At 37.9% G+C, this 25,359-nt stretch overlaps 1 protein-coding gene and 1 long non-coding RNA gene across 4 annotated transcripts; one reads left to right on the top strand and one right to left on the bottom strand.

Annotated features, from left to right (window-relative positions):
* Positions 1 to 3,679: 3,679 nt before the first annotated feature.
* Positions 3,680 to 25,359, bottom strand: LOC110846822 (longitudinals lacking protein, isoforms N/O/W/X/Y). The gene is made up of 8 exons (XM_022093662.2): positions 24,212 to 25,359; positions 7,162 to 7,365; positions 6,726 to 7,065; positions 6,490 to 6,651; positions 6,260 to 6,406; positions 5,414 to 6,168; positions 5,199 to 5,335; positions 3,680 to 5,107 (listed from the first exon to the last, which is right to left on the bottom strand). Exons 1-8 carry the CDS (start codon positions 24,737 to 24,739, stop codon positions 5,014 to 5,016), a joined length of 2,367 nt encoding a protein of 788 aa, XP_021949354.1. The 5' UTR covers positions 24,740 to 25,359; the 3' UTR covers positions 3,680 to 5,013.
* LOC118434927 lies at positions 8,832 to 12,279 on the top strand. 3 transcript variants are annotated; one of them, XR_004834389.1, is made up of 5 exons: positions 8,832 to 9,032; positions 9,106 to 9,354; positions 9,484 to 9,804; positions 11,101 to 11,327; positions 11,391 to 12,279. It is a non-coding gene; the product is annotated as an uncharacterized LOC118434927 (long non-coding RNA). The 3 variants fall into 3 exon arrangements; XR_004834388.1 differs by having other exon boundaries at positions 11,101 to 11,322; positions 11,391 to 12,278; XR_004834387.1 differs by having other exon boundaries at positions 11,101 to 12,278.

Here is a 25,359-nt window from a genome sequence, read left to right as displayed (position 1 = left end):
AATAACCTAAATTTAAAATGAAGCACATTGCATTTTAGTGGAAACCATACTAAATTTTAATTAAACGTTACAAATCATGCAAATATTACGAACTATGAACTAAACTTCACTGTTTATATAATTTTGATACTCTTCCTGCCAATTTATACTGCTTGATACATTCGGGACTTGATAATCGAAATCCTCGGGGAAATTGTCCTCCTCCTCGAAGAAATTGTCGTCCTCATCATAATCTTCTTCATGCCCCGTTTGCGGACCCCGACTTTGGCTACGCACCCAACCTTCCATCCTCTTTTGAGCTGCAACCCGTCTTTCCTCTACTAACTTCTGATTAACACTCTTAATTCGTGCAAACGTTCGTGTTTTGATGAACAACTTTAAGGGTCCTCGAGGAATTTGTGGGTATTTCTCAGAAAGACTTACACTGAAACCTTCAAGAACCCCAGAATCTAAACTGAGATGATACCTTCCTCCGACACGATGGAAGTCACGAAATTCCTCCTCCAGTTGAGCACACCAGTTTCTCCACTTGATAGATGGGATGGTTAGTTTCTCTTTATGCAAACTCATCACCCAGCTAAAATTCTGCAATAGCTGTTGTTCCTGAGAACTGGCAACAAGTTCGGGGTGATCTCTGGCAAATTTTGAAGCCACGAACCCTGCGACATACTCCTTTCCACCTTCCTCACAACTCTGAGCAGGTCCCATCGATCTTAGTACCACGTCAAAATTGTCCTCCGAGAGCAAGTTGCCCACAGCTTCGTTGAGATCCAACCATGGTACCACAAGGTCATCTTCTGGCATGGCAGTAGTTAGAGACGCCATCATCCGTGCAGATAGGAATGGTTCATTATCCTCGACCTGAACCGCCGATGTCTTCAGGTTGGTCCCACCCCACGAGAGACATAATAGTTTCAACCTCCTCTTTGCATCCACGGCGCTGGGTCTAGAATGGTATGCGCCAGTCTTCCTAATCATACTGAAAGAGTTTTCTGCAAGATCTTGGTTCACTTTGCAAGTCAAGATGTATTTAATTCTTAAAGAACTGCCACTCATGTCATGAAAAAGTCCCCGGATGGAATTTATCGACTGCAGAAACCCGCGTTGGAAGGGATATAAGCATTTCGCTTGACCCACACGAAGCTTGACAATTGATTCCTCCATCTTTTCCAACGTTTCAAGTTGTTGCGCATAGTTGATTCCAAATGGTTTTTTTGAAGAGATTGCTTCTTGCACAGTCCGAGAGTTCATGGTATCAAACCAGTTATTGACTATTTCAATAAAGTCGCTTTCCTTCGAACGATTTGGATAAATTTTTCGCCACAGCGCGGCAGTAAAATTTGAGAACAATTGGACCGCTAGAGAAACCGTTGTTTTTTGCAAACCCTTCACGTTGATGTGCTTCTCACTTAATTTGAAATTTGACTGGAGTTCACCAGAATCAATACTGACTAGCTTCCTGAAATCGTCAAGAATAATCTTCACTCCACTTTCAAGTACCAGGCCGTATTTGAAGAGATTATCACGAAGTAGTTTGATTAAGTGGGGCGCGTCAGGGAATACCCAGATTTCATCCAAACATCTGGTAGGATTCTTGAATGAACTGACGATCGAATACTTATCTCCTGTCGACGACTTTGTTTTTCGCACTTTTGCTCCAAGTTTATTCAAAAGCCCCCGATTCTTGCCACCAAGATCACAAACGAGACCCCTAACTCGCAATCCTATCGACTCAGCAAGGTCAATCATCTGTAATATCTTCTCGGGACTGAAATGGTCATCAAACTCAAAAGCGATGGGTTGCTTCCAGTTGCTGAATAGTCCGCGGAGAAAGTAAACGTTCATGTTGACGCTTGGGGGATAAATTTTATCCTCTTCTGCATCGTATGCAAAGGCACCTTCCAAGCTCATCTCGTCGAATACCAAACAGCATTGGCGTTGGATGTCAAGGGCACTTTCAAATTCATTCTTCAACATGTTAATGATAGGATGGAGGATTCCAGGGCGAAACTGAATCTTTGAAGTAAATCTCTGGAGTGTTCGTGTTGACGCAAATGGGAAGCTGAGACTGCGCATATGTTCGTATAAGTTTGATTTATATCGTAATGATATGAATTTGCCAATTTCGGCATTATTCCACTTTGCCTGCTTCCGACCAGTCAAAAGAAGTGTAACTTGCTTAGGGGAGAACAGTTTAGACGTAGCGTTGCGGTATTTTTTAATTCCGTTCTTGAGAATCCTAATTTGTACTTCATATTTCGTTATCAAATTCCCTCGAGCCAGATGGAATTGCGCCCGTTTTCTTGCAATCTTGCAAGTATACATCATTTTCAAATCATTTTTCTCCTTTCGGTTCTTTGCACTTCGTTCCTTATAGTGCTGGACATCCTTGGCTAGACGGACGACTCTCTGCTCTAATTTCGGTCTCTTTCGGTTTTCCGGGGTTGGTTCTTGAGCCGATTCTATTTGAATGGCATCCCTGTAAAAACATGAAATGTAATGTAAATCATATTCACCATTCAAATGTACACCTTTAAATTTCACATTCGAGTTACCTCGTAGACAGAGCCATCGTGAAAGAGTTCCGCGTCCCAATCGCTTCTGCAAACAATTGACTCCCATTTTGTGGCGTTTCCGCTGTGGCCAGATTAATACTGAAAACAAAACAAAAAACATAGAAATTTCCTTTATACATGAATTACGTTTAACAAATTACTTCACACGAATCACATTTCCTCCAATATGGACGAAGAAAGAAGATTCTGCATTCCGGCGATTCATGGTGATGTCAACTTTATGGGTCGGACCTGAAGGGTGAAAGTGAAATAAGATCACGAGTAATATCATAATATCATTATGTAATACTTGGAGGAAGATTAAGAGACGGAACAGCTCCTTCCTTCAGGCGTCGACTGTTGACGGTCTCAACGTAATCATCGGCTCGAAAATGGCTGCTGCAAACTCGTCTATTCTTCATTCCTGACGTCTGACTAACACACGTATTTCCGCATTTCCGGTACCACAAAGCACTAAGGTGCGAATTATCGGGCGGAAATCTATGCAGCGTAACACCATCGACTCGTTGCTCCTTTGAGCACCCCAATACCTCACACCCGACCATGTTAAAATTTAGATTTCTGGTTGTGATCAGACAAGAGAACTAAATCAAAAATTTTAGCTTAAAAAATCAAGCTAAAAATTACGATGATTTCATCTTTAAGAATGAAGTCTCTATGTCTGCCTATTAAAAAGTTATTAAAGGTCAAAGTGTTGGTACACAGGACCAGGGGACGTGTACCAACGATTTAAAAAATAATTAGTTTTTTTGTAACTCCACCATTTGTCGCAACCGTTAAAAGAGCCAAGAGTTACCTAGATACTTAATGTCAAGCAATCGTGGTTTGGATGGCATTTCATAAACTTTAACTTTAATGAGCATCGCTTGACAACATATATGCAGGATTTGCTACGGTTAAAATCTCATTTTCCTCATGTATTTTTTTAGAAATTATGATAATGAGCAATTGATTGATTGATTGGTGTTTTATTCGAGTGTCTAATTAGCAATAATAATGCTTAGCATTTATGCAGTACGTTTTGCTATATACAACTAAATGACAAGGATAGCGAAATTTTAATCATGAGCATTTTATCAAGTTCTCCAGTTTGAAATTCAAACTTTGAATAATAATAATTTATTGTTCAACATTAGAAGTGCAGAGTAGAAACATTAATTTAAATAATAATTAATAAATTATATATATTTATTTAGACTATTGTAATTTAATAAGCGTTCACAATGTAGCATAGTGAGTACAAAAATCAATGCTCATTAGCATTGTCTTGTATACTATTATGAATGACAGTCTGACTTTAAAACACCTCATAAAATGACTAAAATGCAATTATAAATTAAATTAGTTCACCAGTCCCTTCCATGCTATCACAACATTAAACTAAACTACATTAAAATGCACAGTTAAAATGACCTGGTAGCATTTAGTATTAAAAATTATTATGACAAACATTATATTGATATTAGTGACTAACGAAATGAAATGGTACCCAATACAAAGCACGCGATAATGACTTGATAATTACATATTTGTAACAATAATAACATTTAAATACAATAACAACTAGAATAGTGGACAGAAGTTTCCTAGTCCAATTCACAAACTCGTGCTGATTAAAAACTCAGTTTAATCATATCAAACAATCATATCAATCACTGGTAGGTACATATATCGTTTCGTTACATATGAATAGTAGATTTTTTTGGGTATAACTAATTACATATCCTCGGACGGAAGGTTATAATTGGATGATGTTTCAAATTCATTTGCTTCAGATAAATTTTGGACTTTGATAATTTCTAAACTACACGATTGACGATTGTGAATAAAATCTTCATTCCAGTTTTCTTATGATCTTTAACAAACATCCTCATCGTCAATTTTACAGTTTAATTATTTAAGCATTTGAAAAACTAGTTCCGTAGCATCATTAACTTTGTGTACAACTACATACATTCATACATATGTAAATCATGCTCTTAAAAAATGATTTGCATGTGCCATTTTAAAACATTGTGTGCAAATTTCCCTCAAAATATAGTATAATGAATTCAGGTAAATAATTATTTAGCATGCCACAAGACTATTTTTCCAATTTGCCAAAATATTGATAAATGCATGCATTTATCACAAAATGTTTCTCCAAGTTCCACAATTAATACGGAATCATCACTAGTATTAAAGTAGCACTATGCCACTGACTGGCTGAACTGTAAGCAGTCATTTGGTACGTATATCTGTACATACGGCAAAAGTTAAATATGATCATAACGACGGTTAAGTAAATATATACGAATATTGTTGATTGAAGCAGTAAATTAATTATACGGTGAACACACGTACACATACGAGTAGGTACATTTCATTGATGTAAATGAATCTAAAAGTACAATAAAACAACAGCTCTATTAAAGTGGTGATCTCCTCTATTTAGTTGTCAGTGTGGATTCTGCGATTCTGGATGGGAATCAGAATGACGTTGCTGCCTCCCCGCTGGAAGTGCCCCTCGCTTGTGTCGCCAAATGTGTACCCTGGAAATAAATTAAGCATTTAACTCTAATTTTTAATACTTTAATAAGTGCACAAATTTACTTATGAACATGAACTTTAAAATGTGTGTACCTGTAACTCCCTTTAGACTTTAGCCCAATTCCGCAATGTGGACACACGATTTTCTTTCCATGCAGCAAATGACATTCGTGAATGTGTGCACGAAGCCGTTCCCGTTTAACGAATTTTGAACAAATTGCACAAGGGACCTGCAATAGATATTAGGAATGAGAATAAAATGAGAATAATTTCATTATAATTGGAAAAAATGTTAGCAATTATCTAACCATGTTGCCTGGAAAATTTTGAACCTTGTCAACCATCGAGTCCACCTCGGCTGCAGTGTAACGAGCAGATTGTGGGACTTGAGAGCTGCGGATAGCTTTAGTCTTGGGTCTTGCGGATTGCGGAACGGATTGCTGAAGTTGATGTTGATGGTGAACCGCCGCCATAGTCATGGACGTTGGTATAAACATGTTGGACCTTGATGGACCAGCCATATGATTATGAGGACTTAGTTGGGTGCCAGAAACTGAGGGAAACCTAGGCAAATTGAAGGGGTTGGAAAGTGGATTTTGCCTATCAGATCTATATCCTCGTGAATAAATTGGCTGTCCTGAAGCAATTTTTGCTCGAAGTATTGCTAACGCAGACTGTTGGTGGTGATCATGGTTTTGAGGAGACGAATGAGGAGAAGGAACTGTGGTTATGACGCCACCACCCGTATTCAGGGAGGGATGAGGGTCATGTGGGGACCTTTGACCTTGAGCAAGTAAATGCAACTGCGGCATTCGGTGAAGAAATCCTGCAGCTGTGGGGCTAAGAATTTGCTGGAGGGGAATGGCTGCCGGAGGTTGACGTGAAATCACGGACAATGGATACCGAGTCGTGACCCCTTGACCCGTGGATGTCGTGGACATTATTGATTGTTGAACAGGAGATTGTTGTCCACTTAAAACAGTGGGAAAGTGGCGCTCGGCGTCATCAATTACGAGAGCGTCACGTTCACTGGAATTACTCAGGCTTCTGTGCTCTCCCCAACCTAAAAATGTTAACAAAAATTCATTCACCGTTCAACGCGCGAGAAAATTGGCAAAGGGCTTATTTTCATTATAAAACAGGTCAAACTGTACCTGACGGATAAGGTGAGGGCCTTCCGTTCCGAGAGGTTATTACCATCCTCGACGATGGGAGGAATCCTCCTGAGCTAGTTTGAGATGCAACCTCAAATGGGTCATCAATTGACTCGGATGATGCATCACGATGCCGTCTCGAAATTACTAAAGTGCATAAATATATAACCTTTCGTCAGTATAAGTATTCAACAAAGTATGCATAAAAATAATGCAAATAGAAATTCCACCTGGATGCCTAACTGCTTGTACTCGAGATTCTGCTGGAGAAGCTGGTTGTGAGTATCCTCTTAACCCTTCTGCCGGACAAGGTATTGGAGCGTCTTCTTGCGAAGAATCGCCATGCGAATACGTTTCGTTCGTCTCTACTTTTACTAAGGTGTCCCGGTTAACTGTTAAAAATTGTTCATGATTTTTCTGCGTAGACTGCTAAAGTATACGTTGTGGGTCAGTTTAAATGCATTACCAGATTGAGTTCCTATTCCAGGACTTGACTGAGCAGAAGAGATGACTCCGAGGGAGCCGGAACTTCCTTGCCTACGACATCTGATGAGCAGGGATTCCTGTTCAGAGAAGACAGCATCAGGGTTCCCATCATCCCTGTGGTTAGAGTCAGGACTGACCCCTCCTCCTCCACGGTCACAACTGTAGTCCTTGGCAGTGCTGAAATCATGAGGGGAATATGATGGGAATGAGCGACTTCTCCTTTGCTGGTCCTCGTACTCCATCCTACGTGCACTCATGTCTTCTGGGGACTGAAATTCACTGGCCGATAGTCGGTTAAAGTACTCGTATGGGGGAGTGGTCTACAAAATTCAGTGCAAGAAAAATGTCATATTATATAAAAAAAATATATCTGAATATTACATGTATGCATTGCATTAGGTAATTTTAACACGCACCTCTTCCTGAGATGATGAGGCACGGTCTTCGGCTGCAAGTCCGTCAATTTTGAGGCATTCTGCCGTTGACATGAAATCATCAATTTCCGTTGAGCTGACATGACATGATCCACAATAAATCAACCTCATAATATTTTCCCAATCCTTGAGTTTAACCCCGTGAAGAATCACGACTGGGTGCTGGCAGGGAAAATCATGCAATTCCTGGAAATTTAAAATAAAGTTTCGTTATTAAAATACTTAAATAATATTAATTCTCAAATTATTTCATTTCTATCAGTAACGGCTAATAGAAGCATAATCTCGATAATGTTAACGTAAACATCAATAAAGAAAGGTCATGTATATGCTGTCGATGACGAGCAAGTTTATTTGAGACAAGTCCATTCAACCAAATACTTGCCACACCACTTTGTCGAATTAAAAATAAGAGTCATTGAATTGGCTGAGAATGAAAATGTAATCTTGTGCATTTTCAGGACATTTGTACGTATGTATTTATATCTGTGCCTATGCAGACGTATAAGTATGTACATATGCATCTAGAGACATGTCATGTATGTACATACGTACACACAAACAACAAAGTTCAATTCAAATTCTCATCATCCAACTATCCCAGTAGTTGCTATAATTAGAATATCTTAATTTTGGAGATTTCTTACGTGCACCACCAAATTTTATTAGCAAAATATCCGTAGAGATGGATAGTTACATATCAGACACCTTCTTCTACCCTTGAATAAAATACATTGTAGTACAATATACAGAGTCATAGCGTTCAGTACATTAAATTTAATTAGCAGATAATAATGTTCTACTTGTGCCTTCATATAAACAAACAGCTCGGGTACTTGAAATTGAATTTACTTATTTATTCACGGGGTGTGTTAATAAAGCGCAAAACTCGCTTTATCTATTATCAAAAATGAAATCTTTATGTGTACTTTTTCCTAAAGAATATACTATGTATGTTTACTACATAGTTATGATTCTTAATATGCGACGCAGCAAATAAAACTCCTTCAGTCACACTATCATGATCACAGGCACTTCGCCAAAATTTTGCCAGACGTATTTCCTGCCCTACCCTACCTCAATAGCACACAGTTAAAAGTATTTTCCCCATTTTTCACCCATCTCCAGCACATCATGATATTCGAGAACTAAATCAACACCTTTATCAGATAATTTATATATTGTTTCTTAGACATGTTAAACGAGGTACTCCGGTTCAAGTTCGACAGGCCAACGCTCACAATGAGTATGTAAAACAGTTTTTGTGAGTAGATTTGAATCTCATCCAAGTGCAATGCCAACTTCATAAAACTTTAATAGAACCCCATGATTTTATGAATTTATGAATGTGCATATGAACAAATTCGTTTATGATGAATGGTGGACATGAGAATGAAAATGTGAACGGATTTCGACTCACAATTTGCGAGTCGCATGCTCATTTTTGTTTGTGTAAAGTCGAAATATGAGAACATTCAGCGTGGTAGTAAGTAATTGTCCATTCATCTTTTTTTGTCCAATCTCTAAGCATCCATTGACAGAAAAAGTTTCCGTCATAATAAATTCTATTTCTTACATATATTTTTATAGGTACGCAAGTATGCATGCATTTTTATATGATGACGACGATATGAACAAATGAAATTTAACGCGATAGACAATAATAATAATTATGAAACTAACAAACAGAACGAATTCAAGGCCAAAGGGAAACTATTTGATAAAACAACCAACACATTTGTGCTCAAGGTTATTTAATCCACACCTGTTTCGACGAGGGTGTTATATCGCATCACTGACCTAACCTAACCAGGTTTATGTATCAGCATAACAGATAGCGCAACATAATTCGGGTACTGAAGTTTCTTTAATCCATATCTATCAAATTTTTCAATTATAACAAATAATCATGTTCTGACTTCACAGACCTAGCGGAACTACCTCAAAACCTATTACGACCTCTTAATCTCTTATACCTTTAAACTATTTATAAATTTGAATAAGGTGCAAGCGAAGAAGAAGAGTGCATATTTAAGTACGAGTAATAATCAGCGATGCTGAAATCTCACCCGCAGCGTAATTGTGACCACATCTCATTCCTATGAACTGGATAAGTGCTAAATATGTGAACCGGTTGCATGGTGCTTCGTCGTTGTTACATACACTCAACATTGGGTAATGATCATGAGGAGTATATGTACATACATACACACATACATATGCCTCCACGTTATGATTATCAAACGAATTATTATTGCAGTTCATTGCAATAAGTGCTAAACTTACTTTATTGCCCTTTTGCAGAAAGCCAGGAGGTTTGTTGGATATCTACCAGGCTACATATGCACAATAAAAGGAGAGTAGGATAGGTTATGGTGAACTGACTGTCTGGCTCCTAAACCAACAGCCGATGATCTTCTTCCGAGCAACATGCAACAGTTGCCAATTTCATATCATCATCGCGAGTTTGGAACCCATGCAGCAAAATGATACTCTCGTTTGCCAAATCTCGAAAATCCCAACCTACGACTCCCAGTATCTATGTACATATGTACTCCCAGTATTGGTATGGTATTGACACTGACATTGTGTTAGCACGTGTTTTTGCGCCTAGAAGCACCTCTGGTAAGTGTTTTTGCACTTTAAGCTTAATTATTTTACCAATAAAGTGCAATGCCGTGGATTATTTATAAAAAGACGCCGTTGCTTAAAATGCACCATGCATACGTATAAATATATTTACTATTTTATACAGCATTTTATTCCTTGCAGCTGAAGAATGGTTCGCTTCGATACATTTAATGCTCGCATTCAGAGAGGGGTATGACCCCCATTTTCCTATAATCCGCAGGTCAGGGAACATATTCATCGCATGAAGAGGATGCCAGGAATAGAATAATGGTTGCAGACACTATACGAGCACGACCACAGGAAAGTTCGCCTGTACATATTTATTACTCGCCACTATTAGAAGAATTATTTTGGTGATCACAGCACAGCATTTGGCACTTTTGCTGATGCGGGATGATGAGCCCAACAAGAGGGCTATTGCACTTGCTTGCTTACTTGGACAGCATTGCGTAATTTCCTTATCATGCTTTTAATTTACGTCGTATTTTTGAGGATAAGTAGCAAGGTAACACTGTAAGCGATGTAACACACTTACCCAGTGGGTAATACCCACCATTCTCGTCGACATATGTGCATACACACATATTTATATGTTGGACAATCTTTGTATATAGATTACGTCAGGATACATACATTTAGATCATTTCTTTACCTGACCTACGTACATAAGATGATAAAATTGAGCGATAAAAGTAAATCGAGAGAACCTCAATAAAAGAAGTAATAATTGTAAAAGTAAACCATGATGATGCCCAAGTTTTAAAATTAATATTCGAAAGTAAAGTAAAATAATACAACAATGTAATTTATAAAAAAAAATTAAGTTTGAGAAATATTGGGCAAGCAGATATCAAATTAAGATGCAAAATCAGAGAATAAGAACAAAGAATAGTTGTTTGCAGAGCAGATCATAAGAAAACAGATGCACATGTATTCCTTGCAAGAAACATGAAAATCAATGTTTTTCAAACAAAGAAGCTTGTGATAGTATGTACCTACATATTTTCATACTGTGTGTGTACGTTGTTCCAGTATTTTTGGCTTGCATTTCTTTCTACTAACCTTCCTCAAAGTTACAACAATTTATTTCAAATCCCTTATCGCACAGATCAGTATCATAATTATGAAATTTTGCCCGAGCTCCTACCCAGTTGGCATTGCATTATCAATTAATGGTGATTCAGACATTATATAACGAATGAGGACAAGTGCATATAACGTGCCGCTGTTGTGGTTATTAATAAGCCCTCGGGCGACCTGTAGAATTATGAGAGTTATATAATTTCACAGTTTATTGCCTCCTCCTCGGCTGTTACATGAAAAACTATTCATCATCGCCCAAGAAGAAGAGAATGAAATTGGGAACCTGCAAAAACGGTGTTGTGGAGAGAGATTGGTTGCAATTTCAGTACGACGACGACAAGCAGTTGCAGCGTCAAAACATCTAGAAGAGCTACCTCCGAGCTCTTGGGCGATGATGAATCTGGATGGCTTATGGATGATGGGGTGGTGGTAAGGTAGCAGAATTTGGCTATGACATGCATAGACCAGGTAACAATGACTATCCAATTCTGTTTCAGTCGGTATTCAATTTGATTTCATGCAGAATTCAGTTCCACACAGCAGTTATGACGAATGGATGAATGAGACGAAGGCAGTGGGCATAAACGCACAGTGGACTTTTTTCTTCCGTATGCTGACAGTTGTCTCAAAATCGGTGTTATGTAAACCAATTCTTTTTACCCTTTTAGACATGGCATTTATCCGACTTACATAAAATTATATCATGACTAGATTGCGATGATCATTGACGATAAAATCATTCATATGCAATCCAGCTGCAGGAAAAAAAGTTCATCTCGTCATCATCATCCTTCTTGAATGTCACCTTTCAATCAACACCCATCCCGTGGGTACCTTTACTAAAGCGATGCGTAATTTAAAACTAATTAACACGTGTCAACAAATGCCAAAATTTATCAGTTAAATCAGATACTTCTTATTTATATTATTTAATCATGATAAAATTTGATCAAAGCTAAGCTTCGCAGTCACATGATTCTTGTTTCTAAATAAATGAGATTTTTATTTCAATTAGTTTTAAATCAACGAAAGCGATCAATGTTTTACTTTATTTCTACGCCAAAATTTTACTAATCCGCGAGGAAGAAAACAAATTTAGGACTATTATCACCTCTAAAATTTACTTTCATACGATTATTATCGCTCTTAATGCCACGGTCATGGTCTAGCTTTTAATTTTATTAACAAACTGCTGTCACGTATATTTGAAGTAGTTACCCATATTTAGATTATGTACATTAGTGTACACGTGAAAACTCTTTAAAATACTTATCAGGTTGTTTGTTACACGAATTGACTGGCTGACTGAAGGTGAGGACAAATCTAGTGATAAATTAACGAGATTGCGTAAAGAATGTTGGGACAGCAGCTTGGGCTAATGATTGATTCGAATCAAACTGTTTGTTCGTGAACATTGTACTTTCCAGTGTATCGATAAACAAATTCAGATATGAACGTTACATATGATGCGATATTACATATTTATCCGTTACATATATTTTTATTTATCTATTTGTACAGTGAGTGGGGAACAACGTCACACTTTGATGACTAATTAATTGCTAATCTGGCTCATTTTAAATGTTTTTCTACCTACCTGTACTTAATCTAATTCGTGCATTTATGTTCATAACAAGTTCAATGTGGTACACTTATTTTTTTCATAAATGAGTTACATGATTGTACAGACAGTTGCATTGGTTGCTTGTACACAATTTTTGCAAATAACACTTGCTACAAATGCTCACCCAATGTCGTGATAGACCCAAAAATATTTGCGTGTAGTACATATTATATGACTTTTGGCAAGAGTTGTCTCGAGTAGTTTATGACTCACAACAAGAAATTCATTGACTTGATGCATCATATTTTCCTTCGTACAAAGTAACAGAGTTGATACATTAATTTGCACCGCACATTCGACCGTGGGCTACCAGGTAATCAAACGACAGCAAGTAGAAGAAAACAAGTATTGGTGAGCAATTTTTTTTATTAAGCCATGAATTTCAGTACATAAATTGTAGAGCACGGTTATTACGTAGAAGATGCATTATTAAACTTTGTTATTGTGAATCTTAAAAGAAGATCATGAATGATGATGTACTTGTTGACCCCGCTCAATACTTTGTAACAGTGCCCAGTTTTTTAGACTAATTTGCAAAAAAAGCAAGCGTGAGCATGTCATTTTTTGACGTAAACAAAATTTACCGCACTCTTGGTCCCTGCACAATATTCTCCATAAGCATATCTTTCTAAGCGTAAAACAACAAGATAACATAAACAACTCCAAGAACCCGTTTGGTCAAAATAATTAACAACAGAAAAATAAAGACAAACAAGTGCAACTAACGTTGATTGATCAACTGATTATTTTCAAATGTGTGTGCTTAACATCACATGATCATGCAAATGTAATATCTTTGATTTATCTGTAGAAATTGATTCAATCCATTGTCATCCAGTAAATGCACCTTATGTGCACATATGACATATTAAAAACTATATGAAACTGTGAAAAGGCAGACATTATCTGCACTGCTGGTAAAACAATTTATTATTCAACCACAACAATGTCAAATTGAAGATGACACAGTTATCGAAAGCCGATTATAAGAATATTATTGCAGGGAACTTGGAAATTGAGACATTTCAACTAATACCACTTATGCAACTCCAATCCTCGTGCATCCATACGTACGTACACGCATACAATGGGTGGAATTAATGATTTTCCACGACTGGTACTGCACCCAATAACTTCTAGTAGCATGATAAGTGATGGTATACATACGTACACACCTACATACGTATAGCCCATAACAATAAACTCTGACTGGCTGTATCACCCTGAACTAGTATTTATATGGTAAATATTTCAGGTAAAAATCTGTTAACAATTTAAAAATATGTAAATTATGCCACCGATATTCTTCCTTTATTATGTCAAAAACTGCGTATTTATACGTTTGGTGAAAGCTTGAGCGTGTGTGGTGACTTTATGAAACGGATAAAGATCAGAGATTATGAAATCCTGAGCAGTTGTTAGCCATTTTGGTGGCCATTCCTCGTCGTCGTCATTTCTCAAACTCAACTTGGGGGAGAACAAACCGAGAAACAGTATTATGTGTACATATAATGTGTACATATTACGTACATGCCCACAGATTAGAGATGCCTAGCAGCGACCACGACGACGACGAAGATGTTGTGTTTTAGCCAGCACAACATTATTAGTCCGTCATTGCATGGATTGCTCGGATCAAAAGTTCACTCGCTAGAGAATCGAGGAAAGAGTAGGGTAGGTCTGAAAATGTTATTCGAGTGCAAAAATCAAGGTCACTCAAGTATTTATACACACGTAACGTAAGTAACATGCATGTCGAAACACTCGGTGCATACACATACAGCACCACAGACTATGGACCTTTGTAATCCAATTTAATCCGATCACATCGCATGTAAGCAAGTAAATTTGCGGTGGTGCTGCTATTGACGCGCTTGACATCGGAATATTATTTACGGGCAAAAGTGGCTGAACCTACTGCATATGCACATACATCTTTGATCCGCTAATTTATTGGAGCCTGCTTTCTTTTGCTTGCATCCTTAACCTGCATCTCTCTCCGCTGCTGGAGGACCATACGAGCAAAGCAAATCTACGTATGAAGAGAGAGGGGTTCACTTAATTCGACTGACTCTCGTGATCATGGTGTGCATTACGTGATGAAAATGGCAAACTTGGTCTGAATAAGCTCAATTCAGTAACGCACCAAGCAATGGTGGGTGACTATGAGTATTCATGTACATACTTTGTTAATCGCCTGGTTATATAACAGCGTTAGTTCATTCAGCCAAATGGGGTTTACTCTGCAGTGATGTGGACTTGGTTTGATGTCGTCGTTGGGCCGAGATTGAGTGTGTTCATGCAAGGCAAAAATTTCGGGCTTCGTGTTATCTGCTGAAGAGCAGCAGAGTTGTTATTCAACAGGGGATGACGGACGTTACATAACGTAACAAAAAGTATGCGGCTATGAATAGTGTCGAGTTTGTTGGTATGGAAAAAGACGAAGATGAAGCGTGTGGTGGCATTATTATGTCGTGCAACATGGGGCAATGAAGAAGCTATCAGCCACGTTCAACCAACCGGGGAATAAGTCGGTGCCATACTTGACGGCAGAGTTCCCACCAGCAACGGTATGCACGCTGCATATTATTTTTAGGGGGATTTTCAAGTCAATATTGATTGACAAGAAGGGAACAGTGTTAACCCAAATGTTACGTCCGTGATGTTATATAACAACTCCAAAAAACCACAAAGCCTTATGTGTACGTACGTTCGTATACAGGATAATAAGCTATAAGTAGTTATGTAACACCTAATATGTAACAAGTCACGTCCTCAATTTCCATCTCTCACTCTTCCAAGCGTTTGGCTCTGGCTCATCGCGAATTCAGTGCAAACAAAATGTGCAGTTGTAATGATGGATACAAATTCGTTTTACAGCACGTTCGGTACAACAGCGTAGTGCTTTATCTCTGTGTAACAGCAAATAATTTGATACGATATACTCCCTCACCGTGTAAGCTCGCAGCCTGTATCTCTGGCTCTATTGTAGTCATACAAATAGCAGCAGCTTTGCTTGTCTATGTCAGCGACAATGCACAACATGAATCTGTTGTATAACTTAACTTTCAGCTTCTTCTTCAATCAGCACAACTTCATTTTTTGCTTATATAACGCGTGATCTATGCCACTTTCCGTACGGTGAGCCCCACGAACTGGTTCCTGCTGGAATAGGTGACCACCAACTTCCGACTAACTAAATTTCCTTGCACAGTGTCGCACAATTTTGAGCATCATATTTTAAGTTGTTTTATACATACGATGAGAATCCAGTAACCAGGAAATTAAATATGAATCGCATCATTAGCACATGATATTTTTGGCATAATTAAGTATGTATCATAAATAAATACTGATTACCACATGTTATCGCATTATTGTGTAATGTGTAAAGTGTTACATTTACGTCAATAAAATCATGTCGTCTCTAACCTCGAATCTATTATTTGATTCGGTTCATTTTCATGATAACTTACAAATATATTAAAGTTGCGTACAATGTCTTGATAAGAAGACGTATTATAATGGAACGAGTTTCACATCACGCTGTAAACGTTCTGCAATGAAAGGATAAAAAAACTTGATTATGCATCATCAAAGCCTAGATTAGCAAACTATCGCCATCGAGAAATTACAATTGACAACACAATGGCACAGTTTCAAAATCTTTAACTACTACTACAAAGGCAGCTAGCCGAGAGTGAGAACTGGTGATAAAACCCGAAAATCTGGATATCGAAATCTGGATGGAAAATAAATCATTTAATAAATAATTTACCAGACAAATAAATATTTATACTCGTAGGAGATTGATTCCTTAACCTTTAGGATTCTAATCCACGGCACTGTACCAGTTACACAGTGTGTACCCTTAGATTTTCATGCTCATTTTGACAATGAATTAATAATGCAACCGCCGATGATTGTCTTTATGTAACCCAGGAATTTTTATTTAAATATGCACGGTAAGCACAGCTCTATCGATACTATCGGTTCATGCACATAACAGGGCTTTAAGGTACCACAAGAGAGTTGGCAAGGAATTATACCACTCAGTTTGATTGTAATTTTCTCAGAAATTATAGTAGGTAGAAATTTGGTTCAAATACAAATTTTGTAAAAAATATACTGCTCTAAATTTTGGTAAATGTCCCCTTCTGCTGTTACTTATACTTACGTATTTATATCCAAAATAGTCGACCATGATGATTTTTTTTAAAACGTCCTAGCGTCAAAACCATACGGAGCACAAACGTGGGACGACTCCCACATCGTGCGAAATAGTTTTACTTGGGGAGCATAACGGGTCTCATTTCCATATTCTCTTCCATACTTTCCGAAACAGCATTTCTATACTTGCCCCTCCATATTATTTTATGTTTCTGAGGACAAAAATGGTTCACATCTCATCACCTGACACAAGTGAGCCCATAAACGGATTATACACCCTGCAGAAATATATAATGATTCCAAATAACAACCATTATGACCTCAAAGTCCACCCCCTCCATCTCGGGGAGCTCTTAAAAATACCCAAATGCTCTTGTTGTTATGCGGAGCCGTACTTCATGTCTTGACTCATTTTCTCTAAAAAGTCATGTTGCTAAGTCCAGAAAAAATTGAAATATTCAACCTCTTGTGGTACCTTAAGGGTCGGATCAAACCAATTATTTGCAAATAACAAATGAAGTATGAGTTTTGGATAGCAACAAATTAATTTGAAATTAACCGTGCCTGGGAGAGTGAATTTCTTAAAAATGATGTTTAGGGCTCATTTTTGGAGAGAATGGAAAACGGATCTGTAATTCTGTGGGGATCGGGTTTCTCCACAGAATTACCGATCCGTTTTCCATTCTGTCCAAAAATGACCCCTAAACATCATTTTTAAGAAATTATTTTTGTGCCTGTGTCCTAGGCAGCCTTAATGTTGGTCTATAAAATTACTTTGGGGAATATATTTAATGAAATATCTCCAAAATATCAGTTTTTTAGGAATTTCGCAGCCAATTCTTGTCCCACAAAATTCTATAATATACCAAAATGATCGTGTGATCAATGCCGATTGATTGACATCCTGCTGGATGAGATGTGGCCATTGACTCGGATTTGGGCTTTGGGGGGTGACAGTAACCAAGGAAGATTTTTGACCAACTTTAATATGAGACCATCGAATTTTCGAAGTATTTTACCTACATAACAACCAAGTGGTTTCGTCAGTTGGGGCTGCTCAATGCGCCCAAGATATGACCAATTTTTGCCATTTATTAAGTTTGTTTGGTACTCGAGGGTTATGGCTATCACGAGTAATCACTGGAATGGTCAAGATGTGCATCCTTTTTGTACACATGAATTTTTAGACCGAAAAATAGATTTTAATGCAAATAATTGTGACATTTTCTTGACTAATGAACGTACCACAAGTAATTTTAAGAAGTCACTTATTACTCGTGGTGCCTACACTCACCATTTGTCTAATAAAATTTATAGAAATTAAAAAAACTGTTCCATGAGTGCAGGTTGAAGCGCCCCGTAGTGTGAAATTTTACGCAGAAATTGCATTGAAATTTTGTGTGTTTTTTTGTTGCTAAGAATGCCTTGATCTGACCCTTAATACCCAAAAAACCCTTCTTTTCAAATCAATATTATGCTTTCCCCGATATGCCAGATGCGCATAAGAGAATGTACATATGCCGTAAAACAACTATGTCTAGGCATGTCCATCGTACGGTCTGGAATTGCAAAATTCGACAGTTATACATAAGTACGCCCATATATGTGTACGGACAGACTACAGAAATTGGCAGATCGTTAACAGATTCTGGTGCATAATATATGACGATTCGAATTATTTCTCCGCTCCATATACACAGACATTGGTGGTGATGTATGTACATCAAGTAGCCATTTATCAACTCAGAACAGTTAACGTTTTTTGATGGAACTCCACTTATCAAAAGCAAATGCCTTCCCTGTGCCAGAAATGCATGTCATATACACAGAAATGTGTCAACTACATTGCAATCACTCAAACACTTTAATGATGGCTGTACAAGTACATATAAGAAACTTGAGAATATTCTATTGATACGAGATGAATGATGAGATAATTTGTGTTAGTCTACAAACTTTGCCCAAATTACTTTCTTTCCATGTCTTTTTACAGTTTGAAGCCTGTGACAATGTCGTTATTCACTTGCGGGTGCACATACATACGTACATGGGTTTCTAACAAAAGAACTTTCACATGCTACACGACAAGGAACGTCAATACGGTTCACCGCAGTAATGGGACTGGATAATGCATGATCGATCTAGGCAATGAAGGGGCATCAAATTTATGTATGTGCCGATCAATGGAAAGCTTTTGCTATATTAAGGTGTGGAATGAACAACCACTTTTACTTTGGATTAGTGACCGAAATAAGTTTTCACCGAGTTCGTTCTCAATATTGATGTCCGCATGCATGACCCACTTTCACTAATAATGCTTCCTTTGTTTGATCCACTTTGGGAAAGATTAGAAAAATGTTATGTCAATTAAGACATGCTAATTTCAGTCACGATTGCCTAACTTTTTTGTATATTTAGAAGTAATGTATATTTGCTGTATATCTACTAGAAAATTGCTTAATTGAATCGCCAAGCAGCATTGAATTTCCGTAATATTTTGATATCATGCATAATTCAGGGAAACATACCTATTTTACAAGTCCTCATATTGTCTTCCAAAAACTATATCATGTTCCGCTATGATATTTTTTTTACAAAATAAAAACTATCTGGACCTCATATTGACAATATTTTGAATTATTTCAAAGAACTATTACGTAATAATATATGTAACGCAACTAGACAATAAACACCAACATTGACACGTCATGTCCTTGATATGAAATATTCCACTTTACTTATTCTACTTGTTTATTCCATAAGATTTTTCAGAAATGTAGGCTAGTATACCGTCGTGTATGGAGTGAACGAGGGGCAGATGTTTATGCTGAATCCTATTTTGTAATACCTCTTGTTTAGATTAGCATAATCAAAATGGCAAGTTCAAGTACAGCCCTAAACTTATACAATAGCGGAATGTCATCCATATCCAACAAATAAAATGAGATGAGGTATTATTTGCATGCATTTCAAAAACTGCCCTTTCTTAACTCTTGCCAATTTGAGTTAAGGATTTGTATCTTGAACTTTGCTTTAGAAAATCTTTTCCGTGTATGCACTTTTATGAGAAGACCGAGCAGATGAAGTCTATTTAAGGTACATATCTAAATAAATATGTAATAAAATGCAGTCTTCATGAATAAATGCTCATGGCTGCAGTCTACTTACATATCTGGTATCATGTAACTCTTCTCAATCCCGTATTTATTAAACACGTACATATTTTTTATATTTTCATTAATTCCGTCTGTTCGTGTAGACATCTCTTACTTAACGTGGTCGATAAAGCCTAAGGTGTGGAAGGTTAGGGTTGCGTGATCAATATCTATTCATTCATGTGTTAATAATAATACGGGACCGTATATGTGCAGAATTTGTCCAGTTGGGCAATATTCTTGTAATGTGCATACATATTCTCTTGCACATAATTTGGTTTGCCACTCAGTCCCATTTTCCTTCGTCATTTGTCACTCTGTTTAAGGATTGAGTTTCTTAGCAGATAAAAGCATTAAATGGGCTAAATAGTCACAGTTAAATGCGACGTATTAAAGTTTTTAAAAATTGCCTGGAAGCAATTTTCCAAATTCCATCACCTTGAAAAATGGATCCAATTTTGAATCCCAAGGTTTCAAAAGTTACACAAAACTCATGCATAAAATATGAGAGCTTGCTTCATGAAAAGTCCATGTAATAACTCATGAAACATCAAGCATTATTAGTTTAACCGGATCAATTGCACTCTTCGCAACATGCTAATTGGAATCATGCAACACAAACATTCACATGTTCCTAAACGGCGATGAATTGACAATAAGTTCAAGTTCATAATCCATCCAGCTATTTATTAAAAATACAGTTGACGCGAATAAGCAAATTTGATGAATGAAATGTGCTTAGTTCATTTCATGGGATGTGCTTATTCTTACTTAATGAAAAGATGTTATCAGGTCGTGGCTAGCATCACTGTGTTGTTTGCGTGGAACATGTACCATTTCAGGTTTAAATAACGTAGCTACTATCTTTTTTATGACATTCGCAAACCAAATCATGTGCAAAAACAGGAAACAATGCAGTCGTCAATTGTTGCGTATATGCATAAGTATTCCAATGATATATTTACATTGTTTCATCAAAACTCGTGCAATAAATATGATTGGGCTTATACTCACTTAATCAAGTTTAGTCGACATTAGCATGAAATGAGACTGGTGATATAATAAAAACCAAGAAAAGTAATAAATAAGTTTTCTAAAGGTGGATGTCCAACAAATCAAACCATGGATGAAAACCGGTGTACGAGTATCTATGTACTTTTGAATGCGTGGGTCTCACGAAGCAAAAAATGACGTTGTTGTTGTCTTTAATTTGCACTTGCTAGTGCATCGAGCAAGTTCACTTTTTTCACTATTAAGGATATGATGGATTGCTTTCTGTATCGAGTGTACGACAAGAGGAGGGATTTATTTCTTGTCGCATGACATATGTAGCAGTCGTGGAGTGGTTGCAGTACATTTCTAAGCTCACACACACGCCTGTTTTCCGGACAAAGAACTTGGAAGGAACAAAGTTGCTGGGCAAAGTTTTAAAGTTGATCGGGCGATAGGGATAATTGTGAATTGTATTAAACTCCATACATAATTCGCACGCATAAAAAATGCCACATGCCGCACTAAATCGGAGGCAAAAACCCTGTAAACGTTAACCGTAAGAACCTGTCGAGGAAGTTTGTACAGTCTGTGAAACGTTCAAAACAAATAAATGATCTCAGCTCTAGAATTTTTATAGCACTTGACTCATTATTGCAGACAGGCCAGTTGAGATTCGCAAGATTCAATACCGAATAATCAGTCTGAGAAATAGTTTATGCAAAAAAACTTGATTGTACTTGTTAAAAACAACTCTACCGGTGATTCCCACATATATAAAAAAAATTACAGTACTTGTTCCTCGCATTCGTTTATGTGTTTATTTGGAGATTTTATAATATCATTTCTTTTATCGTTTGATGATGATTGTTGTAAATCATCTGACTTTTTTTGAAATCGTTAAGGGGACCTGCGTGCATTATGCGATCGATTTTCAGCCAATTTTAACCCCAGCCAGCCCTGCTTGGGGTGACCGGTTGGACAAATACGACCACACCCTTGACTTTATGCCTCCCTTAAACTGATGACATGCTTTATGCGAGTTCCCTATGTCGAAGGTGAAAGTGTATGTAGCGACCCCGTTTTCAGGATGGCTGAGCATGTAATTCATTCGCATTGAACAAAGTAACTGACAGGTTACGTTTGACGCCATAAAACCAGAAAAATCTTGATACTTGTTATAACCATCACTTGTTTTGAAAACTCAATTATTCTCAGGTGACCTCCGCAGTATTGTCTAAGGAGGTACAGAGTACGAGTAATAACCGGCTTGTAAGAAGTGAGTTCATGTAGTCCAACCTCTTCTACTTCCATATCACACATTTTTTTACAAACCCGAGACGCTGTAAAAAGCGGGTTTCACGTCTCATCAAGATTATTAAGGAAATCCACCGTAATTCTGCTGTTTCAACTTTGCATAAGAATAATATGGAATTGTGGAGTACCTTTGCAATTTAACTGGACTGGACGTCTTTTGTTTAATGAGCAAATATTGGTCCAGTCATGTATAGCTAAATCTTGATCCCATTTATGCACACTCGCATCCTAATAAGGCACAAAAGTTGCAGAGTTTTTAAGCTGATACACACTTGTGGAACTTGGAATCAGAATAAAATTGGTGTGGGTTGACCGAATTCAGATGAGAAATGTGGACGAGATAATATTTTGGCCACTCCTCCAACGGCTCGGAACGAGCAAATAACCATTTTTCACGGAATTGAAATTGATCCACTGCTTGGGCTTAACATGACTGAGTATACGATCAAAATGACACACGTTATCAGTACTACATATGTACTAGTCCAGAGCCTATCAAATCGGTCTAATTTCTCGTAATTCGATGCACCTCCATTACATGCATAACATATATGTCTCCAATACTGCTTTTAGAGGTTCCCATTACCGAGGTTGAATCGGTAACACGTGAACGTTTTTGACCTTAAATTACTGGTTGAACGGCTTGGAGTGGAGGTCCCGAACATTTTTTATGTGAAAGCCCTTTTCTCGAGCTACAAGTCGGTATCGGCGATTTCAACTTTTGTACACTGATTTGATCATGGCGAGGTCAAGTTTAGACCACTCGTCTCTCAAAACTTTCCAAACTCCGTCAAAAGTTTTTGGGTAGCGGAGAAAAGATTTTATTTCAGATATCCAAAGCCGAAAAAATTCTTGGGACTTACATAGAGTGACTTAATAGGTATTTCACTATTTTGGATGATTGTTATCCCGAGTGTAGTGTTTAAGTCCTTGGCGTAATCCTGGGTCAAAAGGGCGGTGTGCGATGACGCTGCGTCGTGATGAACTATCACTTTTTTTGTGTCCTAGCCATATAGTTTTCGAAGATGAATCTCCAAAAGCGGTTTTAAAACAAAGTCAATGAAGTACTTCACAGTTACCTTCACTTTTTTTGGAACTTTGATAAGTGGGAGGAGACCACGACCAGATAATGCACCAACCACCATGAACTTGTTGCAAAACTTTTCCGTGTGCGGGATGGCCAATCTTCTGGAATTATTTTCTTCTTTGGTTGTATAGTAAATTTTTCTCTGACCGTTGGTATCTTTAAAGAAAATAATTCTTCATCCAACAACACTAAAAAGTCACTTTTATCTTTTGTCAGGTAATTAACATAAAATTTTTTGCAGGTCAAACGACGATTTTTTTATGCTTCTCGAGTCAGCTGATGGACTCGGATTTTTCTTCGTTTTTGCCTCCACAAAATATTAATTGCCCGTCGCAAACTAGTCTCTGACACTTTAGTTAGACGTGCCACTGCTCTCTGGGGTGGTGGGTTGTCCTTAGAGGTCAATAGGTCAATTTTCTTAAGCACGGGCCGAATTAGCACTTTTCGGACTCGTGTTTGAGGCATGATGGTTGTCCTTTGGTACGAGCTTGTCGTTATTGACCTTCATTTTTAAGTCCCTTATGTATCTGGCCTTTCGAAACTCGTTGTCCTTGAGTTTTGAAGTGGTTAATTATGTATGTGTACGAAGAATTAAGTTTGGAAAGTGTTTTTATGGTACCCTCTTACTCTAAGGTCAATGGTAGGGTCATTTTTGAATCTAGAGAGCTAATTTTTTGCTCAGCCCTAGTCAACAATCACATGTCGCTATGCTCAAAATTTGGAACCGAAACTCCAACCCGTTTCGGAGCAATTCAAGAGTGACCGCGTTCACGTGTTACCGACTCATCCTGTAAAATCATAGCGACCCATTTTATGCTGCAAAGCTTATGCATACTTTTACACAGCTAATAATATGTTCACCATCTTACTTAACTAACGGCTAAATACGTACTATGTATATAATGCATATCAGGTACCATTTATGTATGGGGGAATTTATGCACAGCAAAAATTGGCTTTATATGCTATTCTCACCTCAAAGATCTGGCGGAAGTATGGGCTTGAGATGGCCAGGACCAGCTTGTGAGCTTTAATGAGTTTCCCCTCGCACGCAATGGTGACATCGGAGAGCTCGGAAGAAGAAGAAAGGAGTTTTGCGAAACCACAGGCGACATGGTCCTCGAAAGATCCCACTCCACTCCGATATTTGATGGGAACGGTGTACACGTGAGACTCAGGGATTGACTCGGAGGAGGAACCTCGGCGCAAGTTGAAGCCACTCCCACGAAGGGGCTCCCCTCCACGAATATCCCCACCGTCGAGGCCCGATGCCCGAGCGTCGATGCTGTCTCCACGTGTCGTCGTCGTCGGGATGATTACAGCAGAGTGACAATTTTTCTGACTTATTGGGCTTGTTGCTTCCGAGACTTCCTGGATGGATGTCGGTGAGGAAACTGTGATTACCTGATGAACACCACTGGAGATGGGGGAAGAAGACTCTGAGATATGTTCATCCGTGGGTGGGGGCTGAGGCACGGCTTGTGGGGCGTTATTTTCCTGCATCTTATAATTGATGTTAATCAATATCAGTTAGGTTCGCTTGAACTAGAAAGTCACTTTCACTCTCCAGGAGGAACACCTTTCACTCATGCCTATTATTCCGTTAGCAGATGAGTTTTATCATCACGAGTGATTCTGTGTATACTTCTGAAGTAACATACTGACCTTCAAAAATTAGTGCCGAAAGAAAAATATGTAAGAAAGGTAAATATATTGTATTACTCGAAAAATTGCACTAGTTAAATGTTTTCACTTTTATGTACGTCCGTCAAAAACTGTCACAAAGCAAGCAAATGTAATGTGTGGCATGGCCAAATTGTTCCATTTCAAAATCCATCCACGTTCTTGAGCAAATGTCAAAATACCGGTATTGCACCGGTCTCGAGCAGTTTCGGCACATTCCTTGCACTTGTCTCAAATTCCCGGCAGATTCACGCACCCAAGTTCCTCTTGAGGTAGGTTGTGAGTGAGTTGAGATGTTGCCCGTATCTTGGGAGAGGATAAAAAAGTACAAATTTTGAGAGAAGCAGAGCAGAGATTTGCCTAGTTGTTGATGCGAAGAGATCCTGACGGAAAATGGAATCAGCTTTGTGAATGAAACTCGAGAGACGAACTCGTTGTGA

This window comes from Folsomia candida, unplaced genomic scaffold (assembly GCF_002217175.1).
Source record: "Folsomia candida strain VU population unplaced genomic scaffold, ASM221717v1 Fcan01_Sc003, whole genome shotgun sequence".
Classification (NCBI taxonomy): domain Eukaryota; kingdom Metazoa; phylum Arthropoda; class Collembola; order Entomobryomorpha; family Isotomidae; genus Folsomia; species Folsomia candida.
This window is presented reverse-complemented; position numbering and strand designations above follow the sequence as displayed.